This window comes from Gekko japonicus, unplaced genomic scaffold, assembly GCF_001447785.1.
Source record: "Gekko japonicus isolate JY-2015 unplaced genomic scaffold, Gekko_japonicus_V1.1 scaffold487, whole genome shotgun sequence".
Lineage (NCBI taxonomy): Eukaryota > Metazoa > Chordata > Lepidosauria > Squamata > Gekkonidae > Gekko > Gekko japonicus.
The window spans coordinates 335,270-347,481 of record NW_015177021.1 but is presented as its reverse complement, the minus strand read 5'-3'; the positions used below and the strand labels follow the sequence as shown (position 1 = coordinate 347,481).

Below are 12,212 nucleotides of genomic sequence, written 5' to 3'. Positions count from 1 at the left end.
AGGTAACTTCCCCCAATGCACCTTGTGCTAGAAGAAGGTGCTATTATTAGCAGTTAAATCTGTAGAATCCAACACACAGTATGCAGCAGTTTCTAATATTCTTTCTAATATTAGTTGTATTAACAGTTATATTTGCAGTTTTGTTTGAACCAAACTAAGGCACTTATACATTACATTACATTACATTAATATATGCCAAATACAATTTTGTGTGCTAACGAATGTACTTTTATGCTCTTAAAGCAGTACAGCACATTTAGGCTTGAGAAAGTACATGATTTCGCATATTTTTCAATATTTCTCAAAAGGTTTGGATGAAGAAATGGCAAGATGCAGTCTAGACTGGCAAGCTGGAAAATGGCTGCTTCAAGGAGGAATGGTCCTCCCCTGCAGAAAACATGTGTCTACAAGCATAGAAAGTCCCCCAACAGAAAGGAAATTCCCAGATTTCCTAACAGGAAAATCAATTTCTCTCCTAATATCTTCACTCTAAATGCATTTCCTCTAGGAAAGCTGAGGGTTTTCACCTGAAACTGGTATAGCCTTTCAAAACTGGTATAGTCCTTCAGGTATAGCCCTTGAAGATTTTGCACTGAGATGCTAACAGTCTATTATTTTCTGTGCTGTAAAATCTTCAAGACAGGATCCAGTTAGAGAAATCATCATTGCCTCTTTCAAACTACACAACCATCCATGTTCTGAATTTGTTTTTATCATGTTTGTATGGCTCAGTCCTGTGGAAATAGGCAAGACGACCACTACAGAAAGCCCCTCAGCAAAGAAAAGCATTCCTGATTTGTTAGAACCTTTTAAAATGGATTCAATAAATGTCCCTGGCCTAAAGCTCTAAATTCATACCACTCAGATTTGTTTTTTGTTAAAAGTTCTGATATCTGAAGGACTTCTACAATGTGCTTTTGAAAGTATGTAGTTAGGGTCTCCTAATCTTCATTTCCATATTTGGTCCTCCACAGAAGCCTGGTTTTTAAACTTCCAAGGAAACCAATGAAGAAATTAATTGCTTTGGTGGAACAGAGGATTTTAGCAACTTCGTTTTTTCAGCAAGTTTTTTGCAGGGTCTCCATCTGCACCTGTCCCTTCATAAGTATCTGCTATCTTCAGAACATTTCTTTGCTAATGCTTCCAGTGCAACCACCTTAACTTGCAACCAACCTGACTTTCTAATGCTTTGCAAATGGTGCTCAGTTCTCTTCACCTGTCAGGTCAGTGACCATAAAATGCATACAGCTTTCTCAATGACATATCTACTTCCAAGAGGTATTAATCTTTACAACTGTTTTTCAAAACTGCCAAATATAATCTATGTACAGCATGGTACTGGGACATCAGCAGTGTTCCCTCTAAGCTGAGTTAGTGTGAGCTAGCTCACAGTTTTTTAGCCTCCGGCTCACACATTGTTGTCTCAGCTCAGGAAGGATGGCTCCAGAGCAGACTGATTTATGCAGCAGCCAAATTGCTCACTCACTTTAGTGCCTGTCACTCACAAAATAGAATTTCTGCTCACAAGACTCCACAGCTTAGAGGGAGCATTAGACATCAGCCTACCACACTTTCCTTCATTTTTGTAACCAGCCCATTTTCTGAGCCAACTCCCACAACAGCATCATCTGCTGTAACATCAATTAGCCATTTTTGAGTTTGCCAATCTAGATCTGACCGCCTTTAAATTTCTTGATCGAAAGCTTTTAAGGAACCATGTGCCATGAAATAAATACACTTTCTTAGCTTTTCTATCCTTGAGATACCTTGCATAAATAACAGTTTCTCCTGTAGTTGCCTTGTTTGGGGAACCAGGAGGAAGCTTGGTTGGCTACATTATTTGACTTCTAACAGCAGCTCATTCCTCACTGTAGTTGCTTTGTGCCTGATAAATTCTTTGCATCACATTATCATTGACACACTAGTCACATATTTCTATATCAGAGCTGTTTAGCAGTACAACTAGTTCTTTAGGGTCTGTTAATGGTTTGCTATTATAAGCAACATAATAGAACATATTGATGAGAGCACCAAACTTCCTGAATATTTTTTCATCCATTTTCTTTATGCATCATGCAAATGGAGTACTTTCAAAATCTGTCAAGAGCTATTCTGCATTTTCTATGGTAAAGAGCTCTACTGTGATATTTCAGAGTTTCATGCTTAAACTCTGGAAAAGTACTGCTGCTTTGTCACATACCACAGGGCATGAAACTGATATATCAAAAATTTTGCACTTTCAGATTTGGGGTATACCTTATCCATGGAAACTCACCCAGCCATGAGTTTTTATACATTGGGGAGTTTTTTGTATCTTACTTTTCTACTCAATAGGGACCCAAAGCAGCTTATCACCTCACTTTCCCCTTCTCTACCTCAGAATAACCACCTTGTGAGGTAGGTTAAACTGTGATGGTCCCAAGATCACCCAGAGAGCTTCCATGGCCATGGATTTAAACCAGTTATCCAGGTCCCAATTTGATACTCTAAGCACTATGCCACACTGGCCCTCCCTGACTTTGGTCTACATGACACTCACTTGACATGGCTCTTTGTAACCATTTTGAACCATCAGAAGTATTTCAGCCAGAAGAGATTGCGGCATAAGTGTTTATGCTCATGCCATGGTCATAATCTCTATTTACAGGACTATATAAATCTGTAACATTTCTTTCTTCAATGATTTTGTTCTTGGATAAAAATGAGGCTATACTCTGTTTAGTCATTTGCAGTGCTTCCTCTCTTCCTCTCTTCCTCCCTTCCTCTCTTCCTCCCTTCCTCCCTTCCTCTCTTTCTTTCTTTCTTTCTTTCTTTCTTTCTTGTGTGTAATGCTCACTATCTTGCTAGCTCTCTGCTGTGGTTGCTGTCTTCAGTCTTATCTAAAGTAATGGACACACACATTATTTTAAACTGTAATGAACTATAACATTTGGACTGTTTTGTCTCATCTCATTCCCCCCCAAGCAAATGGTTGCAACAAGCTCAAATGTACAATGTGTACATTTTCTGTTGAAGAAAATGTCTCTCACAAAACGTTAAGATATTTGGAGAGTCAATCCCTAACTTCTTACATTTGGGTTTGTTTTGTATCACAGAACAAATGTTTTATGTAGTATTTGAGGGTTTTATAAAAATAGTGTATTTCCTGTAAGGCTGTAGCACATTTATCTGGCTGTAAGCCCTTATTATTTATCTTCTGTCCTGTCCACGATAAATAACTTCCTCATGCAGAATCATTACAAATGTTTGATGCCTCTCTCATTAAGTCCATGCCATAGAGAACACACAATAGAGGCCATGTTGGATCAATCCATTGGTCCATGTAGTCCATCCCATTTCACAAGCTGGCAAACAGATACCCTTGAAAAGCTCAGAAGCAGGACATGGCCGGTCACATGACCACGGAAACATCTTCGGACAGCGCACCGTAACCCTAGAGTCGGATTCGGCTGGCTTTCAAGCAAGGGAACCTTTACCTTTTAAAACCCTTATTATTTATCTTCTGTCCTGTCCAAGATAAATAACTTCCTCATGCAGAAGAGAGATCATTACAAGTTTACAACTAAAATCAAGATACAGTAAAGACGCAATAAAAGGTTTTGAAAACAACAAAAATGATCTGGATAAGATTTGGCTCCCTTCACATGAAAAACTGATTCAGAAACTATATAATTTTTTTATTAGAGGACTACATGTTAGACAAAGTAGTCAAACCCTCTATGATTTCTTGGATGAGGGATATAGGATATAGGACATAGAAATAGATTCGTGGGCTAAAACTTGGAAAACAATTAAACTTATGAGGGCAGTATCTTATAGATACTTAAGATGTTTTACAGATGGTATTGGCCATGTGAATAAGTGTTGGAAATGTAAAGTTAATGGGGGTACGTTTTTCCATATGTGGTGGCAGTGTGTCAAAATACAAAAATTCTGGCAAAAGGTTCAGAAAATAATCTTGGAAATTGTCAGTGTGAATTTAAGATTAGACCCAGAATCCTATTTACTTAATATAATTCCAGTAGACATAAAGTTTCATGATAGCTACTTAATAATACTGATATTAACATCTGCTAGAATTTTACTAGCAAAATATTGGAAATCAGAAAAGACTTCCAGTAGGGAAGAATTAACGTATAGAATACTGAATTTAGCTGAAATGGATAAACTGAGTATGTTAATACAAGGCAAGGATGAGGAAATGTTTTTGGAAAGATGGCCGAGACGAGTATATAAATGGATAAACTGTTATGTAGAACAACAGACTCGCATTGTATTGATTTTATGTAGATCAACAGTGATGTATTTGTAAAAACCAATAAATAAACGTTACCAAAATAAAAAAGGATGTCTGTTGTGGGGAGGGAAAGGGAAAGGAGTTTGTAAGCTGCTCTGAGACTCTGGGTAGTGAAGGGCGGGGTATAAATCCAATCTCTACTTCTTCTTCTTCTCTAATGATCAAGGTTACTGCCTATGAACATGCAGGTTCTACTTAGTCAGTATGGCTACAGCTACTGATAGGCCTATCTTTCCATGAATTTATCTAATCCCCCTTTAAAGTCAGGTAAAATAGTGGCCATCACTACATCTTATGACAGTGTGTTTCACATCCACTCTTTGCACAACCTCTCTTTTGTACCTTCTTATACAACTCTTTCCTTCAACTTAATAAAGTCCCCATGGGGCTCGGGTTGATGTCATGGAAGGAATGCACTCCCCTTATGTTGGGTTTCTTGGTGCAGGGGTTTGGCTTGGACATTGAATTGGGAGGGAGGGCATACCCCCCTTATTATTTTTCTTCTGTCCTATTTAAGATACTTAATTTCTCAGGAACTGGTCTCAGTTTTCTTGGAAGCCAGTTGACTGAGATCCAGGGGGCTTCCTCAAAAATAAGCATGCCCCATATGGTTGCCTGTCAATGGTACACAAAGTGCCAGTCTAAAGGAGTCTCTTAAAGCTCACATGCCCCAGCCCATAACCGCAACACTCACCTTCAGTGTAGAGCCCCCCCCCCAAGTCTGACCTTTGCTTTCACTGCACAGCAGCAGAGCCAAGCAGGTGAACAGGTGGGCCTATTTATATCAGTGCTGTCCTTTTGATAGCCTGCTTCCCACGGACTGCTACTCCTCTTACTGCATCTGGGGGACATAAGTTAGACAGTGTTCACTTTTGAACAATTATGGGTTGAATCCAATCAGCTTTTCACTCAGCCTTACCAAATTCCCCTCCCTACTATATCCCCGTTCCATATAGCTTTTGTACATGCCAGTTCCACGATTCTCAGCATTGCCTTTTTTTGGTGGCCAAAGAAGACCCCTATTAACTGTTTCACCTGCAAAAAAGCTGGTTAGGTTCAACACTTTGTCACAAGAACATCTTCTGTATTTGCTTTCAGTTGTAGATGGATTGTGATCTATCAGGTTGATTCTCAAATGGATCGCTATGACACCGACCCAAGTTGCAACATAAAGGAATATTGAGCTTTGCTAAGAAATGACAGTCTGTGGCTCTTGTATTTCATAATATTTTGATAGTACTATTTATAATTTTTGCTGTATTTTCCAATGGAAGATTCACTCAATGCATCTAATGGAAAGGTCTCCAGCCACACATGTATTCTTTTTGTTCTACATCTATTCTATCTGGAATTTGACTCAAATTAAGTTCACTCCAAATTGATGTTTGTATGCCTTCTCTCTCTCTTGTTAAATGATGCAAGTTTTACAGACGGTAATCCAAACAAATGCAGGATTTATAATACTAGATAGTAGTTGTTCTATGGCATTTTTCAAATCTGGTGACAAACACTCACAGCCACCCCTGTAAAACAGATGCTGAAACAAATCAAAAAATACCTTAAGGCAGTAAACATCAGAGCACAAAGGAAACCAAACTGTACCAACACAAGGAGAGCCTGAGATCAATCCAGTGCAAAATGTAAATGAAATAATACAACAATCTGAACTGTAAATTAGAGGTTTGCTAAGAGAAAATTGCATGCCTCAAAGCATCCATTCAGATGATTTCTGGGATGAGATCTGAGCCAGGGACAGGAACTGGTTCATATCTTATCCACTGCTATACCATATTCCTGTCTCACATCTATCTTTAGATAGATTCCATTATGCCCTTCAATATTAATACGTTAGCTTTTCTTTAAAAGGGAATCTGTTCGGAGTGAGACATAAATCATATTTCCATGTAAGATTATTAGACCATCCAAACATTCTTGACAAAAGGTGCTTTATGGCCAGCTTAAGCCAGCAGCATTGCCCCCTCCCCCTGTGAAAATGGAAAAGATAAGGAGGATTTGGCACAAAATCAAACTAATCTCACACATCTGCATCTTTCTCTTGATCTCCTGTACATCTGGGATACAACTTTTCCCAACAGTATAGTACAGCAACTTCCGAAGGGACCAAACACCAGCAACAAAGCACCCCATGGATCTGTTCTCACCCAGTCCCTCCCCACAGCTAAACAAAAATACCCCAGTAGTGACATAGTCCTTTTTCCCCTTAGAGTCTTTTACCTACCTTCCTAGCTTCAGAATGCCATTCTGGATATTTATTCCATGTTAAAAAGGACAACAGTAACCATATGAGCACACAAATTTATGCAGGAGCCCAATTGCTCGCTCACAGCTTTAATGCCAGTAGCTCACAAAGTAGAATTTCTGCTCACAAATTCCACAGCTTAGAGGGAACATTGGTTGTGACATAGTTCTTTTTCCCCTTAGAGTCTTTTACCTACATTCCTACCTTCAGAATGCCATTCTGGATGTTTATTCCATGTTAAAAAGGACAACAGGAACCGTATGAGCGCACACGCACAGAAAAGCTTATTTCATTCACATTTTATTGATTTCTGAATACTGAATGTCAAACGATTCAGATGGAATTGATTTTATTTTAAAATGCAACCTGACCTGTAAAAGATACCCTTTTCACATGGATCTTCAGGTACCTATCATTAGATGAAAAATGACCTTACACTGCAAAGCAACTCTCAGCATTACAGTACTGATTTCATACACCTCCCTCTCAAGGTCACTTCTCTCACACACCCCTCCCCCATCTAGGACACCACCTTCTGCACATCAATTATCTGTAATGGATACACACTGTAATCAAAAAGCTTAATTGGGTTACATTTATTTATTTAATATCTTTATAACCTCATTCTTGAGTTGACTTAAGTACTTTTACATCAACAGTTTTCACACAACCCCCAGTCTTAGAAGTATAAGCATTGTAGCTTAGCAGTAGGAAACAAAGTGATAGAAAATAATGACTGCAGAACATGGAAAATGTCATCAGGTTGTAGCCAACGTATGGCGACCCCAGAGGACTTTCAAGGCAAAAGACATTCAGAGGTGGTTTTGCCATTGCCTGCCTCTGCATACCAACCCTGGACTTCCCACCCAAGTACTAACCTGGGCTGATCCTGCTTCGTTTCTGAGATCTGACAACATTGGGCTAACATGGGCAATCCAGGTCAGAGCTCAGAACATAAGTACTTTCAGTTAAACTGGTGGTGCATTTCCAGCCCCAGAGTAAGGAGCCCGCTGCTCAGTTGCTAGGACCTTATGGGGCTGGATCCTACAGTCCATCAACAAAAAGTGCTGATGGCTGTGGATATTTCCTGCATTGGTCTCCCCCCAAACCCAGCAGTTCCTTCTGACCCTCAGAAATTTGATTCCTGGAGTTGCAGGACCTATGTGGACTAATAGTTGTGTGGGCCAGAAGACTGCACTGAGATGTTTGAAGGGAATGAAACTGCCCTCTGGCGTCAGTGGAACTGGCACTTGCAGAAGAGGTGGTTTCCTGCCTTTCCTCAGTTGATCCCCAGACTCACATAACTGTTAGTCCACCCAAGTCCCACCATCCTGAAAATCAACTTTGACGGAAGAGGCCGTTGTTAGAGATGGAAACTTCATGGATTCTTACACCAAGAGATAATAGGATCCAACCCAATGATGGTGCTACCAGTACTAGGAGAAATCTCTTTTGGAGCACAGAGATATTTCCCATAGTCCTACAGTTTTGTCTAGCTAAGTTCCCACAAATCTGCAACAGCAACAACAAAAACATGGTTTCAATTAGGCAGGAACTGAAGGGGCTTTGCTGCTGTAGATAGGAACTATCAGTCTGGGGCAAGTGATGCTCTGTATTCTTGGTGCTTGTGGGGGGGCAACAGTAGGAGGGCTTCTAGTGTCCTGGCCCAAACTGGTGGACCTCCTGATACATCTGGTATTTTTGGCCACTGTGTGACAGAGTGTTGGACTGGATGGGCCGTTGGCTTCTCTTATGTTCACAAACTAAGATGAAAGAAACCAAGGATAGAACAGAACTGCAGATGGAACAAGAATGTTGACCTTGGCAAGTTAAATAAGACAGCAGAGGGTTCACTGTAGGTTGTACAGTCCTTCCAGTAGAATATCAAACTACTGCCGGTGCAGTATTTAAGTCCAGAAAAAGTTATGAAACCAAGGATAGAACAGAACTGCAGATAGAACAAGACTGTTGACCTTGGCAAGTTACATAAGGGAGCAGGGGGTTCACTGTAGGTTGTACGTGCTTCCAGTAGAATATCAAACTACTGCTGGTGCAGTATTTAAGTCCAGAAAAAGTTAGGTCATGCAAGCATCCATTTTTCCTTTGACATTCTTGCCCTTCAGGGGATTAAAAAAAACCTGTGATACCTCAGAAAGACTTATGCTTCAAGTCAAGAAAAGCATTTATCAAAGAAGTGCTTACTAGACAGTCCATGAATCAATAAGCTAGACTGTCCTTGCAATCTGGAAGGAGAAAAAGAGGCATGCCTATCAGGAAATCACTTAAAATGCACTTTAGTTCAAGCCTCCTGTGTAAGTATCAGGATTCAAGTACATAACAGAACTGCACTTTCTGAACCCATTTTAATTATTGGTCATCTTTTAAGTTTGGCTTATCGATATCTAGCCAGACTGCATTTAGGCACAACCCCCCCCCCCATATAAAATGCAGAATTTATGAGTCTTATTTTGTTCTCTGTTACTGGTGACAGTCCTCCAATTTCACCCTAAGCGCACAACCCTTTGTCCAACAAGCTCTGTAACATTCAAATCTATCACAATAGAGAATGAAAGTCCAGATTTTTTTAAACTATAGGCAAATTACTAATGTTTTATTTTCGCACTACTGTAAACATGACTCCCTACCCCAGTGTTCCCCAGTGTGGTGCTCATGGGAATCATGGTGCCTACCACAGTACTTCCCCTGATGCCCAACCATGCTTTTTAGAATCTGTGGGAGGCCTTTGTAGGGTAGGCTTGTTATTGGCTGCCTTCATTCAAACAAAAGGGTTTTGCATGTGTGCAACAGAAGCAGCAGCCTCTGGAATGTCAGGGGACTGTAGTTCTATTCCCCGTTCAGACTTTCCTTTTTATTCCTCCCTTCTCTTTTCCCTTCCTTCTACCAGGTTTCCCTTCATTTCTTTTTACGCCCCTTCCATGCCTCTTTTACAAAGTAAGGCATGAGGTAGTTTGTTTGGCTGAGCCTCCAGTGGGAGCCATTTTGGGGTGGCATTCACCAACCCCTCTCAAAATTCCAAAAGTGCCTGCAGCCTCAAAACATTTGGGGGCCCCTGTCTTACCTTATTTGAGGAATAAGGAATTGTTTACTGGCAAAATGTTTGCCATTATTATATATGAGATGAATGTAAACCAAATAGTATATGCTTTAGGAACCAGTATGAGACATTACACCTTCCCATGGGATCCCTGTTGATGGAGGCTAGTTTATATTATACTCAAGCCACAATACTCTATTTCCCCCCACCCAGAGGAATGATTAACCATCACTTACTTCTAAGGAAGAAAGTAAGGGGGTATAACTCAGAGGTATTTATGTGGGGGATACATTTGCCCCTGTTTGGGGGTAAAATCAGGTTTTGGCTGTCTCAGTTGTGTTCCAGAGGACTGTGCCTCATATTATTCAGTGGGAGTCCCCTGAAAACTCAGCAAGTTTTCAGCAAGAAGATGTATGCATAACCCCACATTAGTTTAGTTCCATACATATGGATTCCTAAAACAAAAAGTAGAAAAGTCTGCAAGTTCAATGTGAATGAACAAAGCTGTAAATACTGCATAGTGAGCATTTCTAGGGCCTTACTGCAATTTATGAAATGGTTCGTATGCAGTTCTTTGTTTTCCGTAATCATCACCAGTACCCAGCTGCATATGCCTATCTTTACATCACAGCCAGAATACTGGAAGTAAAATTCATACTGATGTCAAAATGACACCTTCCTGTATTTCCTCCTAGTGAAGTCAAGATACAGTGTCCTGTTGGTTTCCAGCAGTGTTTGTTGCCTTGTACCACCATTGGTATTTATTATTGAAATATGAGGGAGCTCTAGCTCAAATCAGGCATCCCTTCCATCTGTTTTCTTTATATCTTGATAGCATTACAATACTAGATCTGTAGTAATCTAAGTAACCCAAAAGGTCAAAAAACCAAAAATTCTGTACATGACCAATTGCCTTGCTTTGTTGAGAGACGTTCTGCTGAACAAGGAGTCTGTAGTAATCTGTAGCAATCTAAACAACCCAAGAGGTCAAAAAGCCAAAAATTCTGTACATGAACAATTGCCTTGCTTTGCTGAGAGAAGTTCTGTTGAACAAGGAGTCTGTAGCAATCTGTGGCAATCTAAACAACCCAAGAGGTCACAAAGCCAAAAATTCTGTACATGACCAATTGCCTTGCTTTGCCGAGAGAAGTTCTGTTGAACAAGGAGTCCTTGGTGGATTGTTGAAACGATGTTCAGCAGAAAGTATTTCAAGGGGAAATAAATCAATTCATTACATAAGTGTTTACAATTTGCTGTGTTCAAAGAACACTAGTCCATTATTCTTGAAAACAAGACAGTCTATCTAACAATGTAACAGAAGGGCAGAAGGTTTTATACATTTGTTTCACAGTAAGGCATAATTTTGGCAGCGGACATTAATCTCCTGGGATGGCTTCCTCTCACTGCAGCCTGCTTTTTCAAGCTATGTTCTTTCCATGGATAACTTGCTCAAAAAGGACCAGATTTCCTTTTCCAGAGAAGCTACAATTAACCAGTATTCAGACTTCCGGTTTATGGTAGCACGCTGAGCAGACTCATCTCTTGGATCTCCCGGGGTTGAAATCTGTGCACCAGCAGATGGGGGGGCGATGTCTCGCTACCCCCCGGAGCCTGGTTGAAAGGCTCCTAGCCATGGGACTGTTGAGAGGTGGCCTCTTCGCCAGCGCGATGCTGGGGAATCGAGGCGCTTCTCCGTCCCGACGGTCCTCCTGCTGTGTGTTCGTATGGAACTAGTGATGCTGACCGGGACAAGCACTGGAGATCGAGCAGTTTAAATGGAGCTACAGTGAGGTCGCAAGACTGAATATGAACTGTGAGTCGGATTAGAGCGTAATTGCCAATTTAAAAAGAAAGCTCCCACCCCATGGACTAGAAAATAAAGCGAGCGGGGGAGGGGCCCCTCCCATGTGCATGAATAAAAAAGCGAGATTTGAGGAGGGAGAGGAAGTAAAAATGCTGAAATCTGTTGGGAGAGACTTACCACGGCATGGATGAGCATTTGAGCATATATTCAGAGACTTTAGCAAAATTTGCGAAAAGTAAACAATCCATAAAGATGGCGGGGGAAGAGGACTGAGAAAGAAAAACTTTCAAAAGTGAAAGTAACTGGGAGCCCTCGTCCGGAAGAAACCACAGAGTTGGCTAAAACGTTGACAGAATCCCTGCGCCCCCTGCTGGACCAGATGACTAATCTCGAGGAACAGCTGTCAACGATGAACCAAAGCATCACTACTCAGCAGCTTCAGTTGAATGATACTCTTAAAATCACGGAGCAAACAGCTGAGAAAGTGAAAGAAGTTGACGCCAATACTTAAAAGGTGAAGAAAAAGGTGCTAAAATTGGAAAAGAAGCAAGTCTCTACAGAAGAACAAAAAATACAAGAAGATCAAGAAATAAAAGGTTTGACGCATAAAGGCTTCAAATATAAATACAGAGCATTCGCAGATGACGTCATGTTCATAGTAGAAAACCCTAATGAAGAACTACCATTACTGTTCAAAAAAATTAATGAGTTTGGAGAATTGGCAGGATTTTATGTGAATAAAAATAAAACAAAACTTATATGTAAAAATATGACAAAACAAAAACAAAATGAACTG

General features: G+C 40.4%; 1 protein-coding gene across 1 annotated transcript in view; it reads right to left on the bottom strand.

Annotated features, from left to right (window-relative positions):
• Positions 1-12,212, bottom strand: part of SLC24A2 (solute carrier family 24 (sodium/potassium/calcium exchanger), member 2) — a 115,262-nt gene that overhangs the window by 64,237 nt on the left and 38,813 nt on the right. The window contains exons 3-4 of the mRNA XM_015427773.1: positions 7,436-7,449; positions 344-350 (exon numbers count right to left, since the gene is read on the bottom strand). Coding sequence (XP_015283259.1) covers positions 344-350; positions 7,436-7,449 — 21 coding nt within the window. The remainder of the gene's footprint in view (positions 1-343; positions 351-7,435; positions 7,450-12,212) is intronic.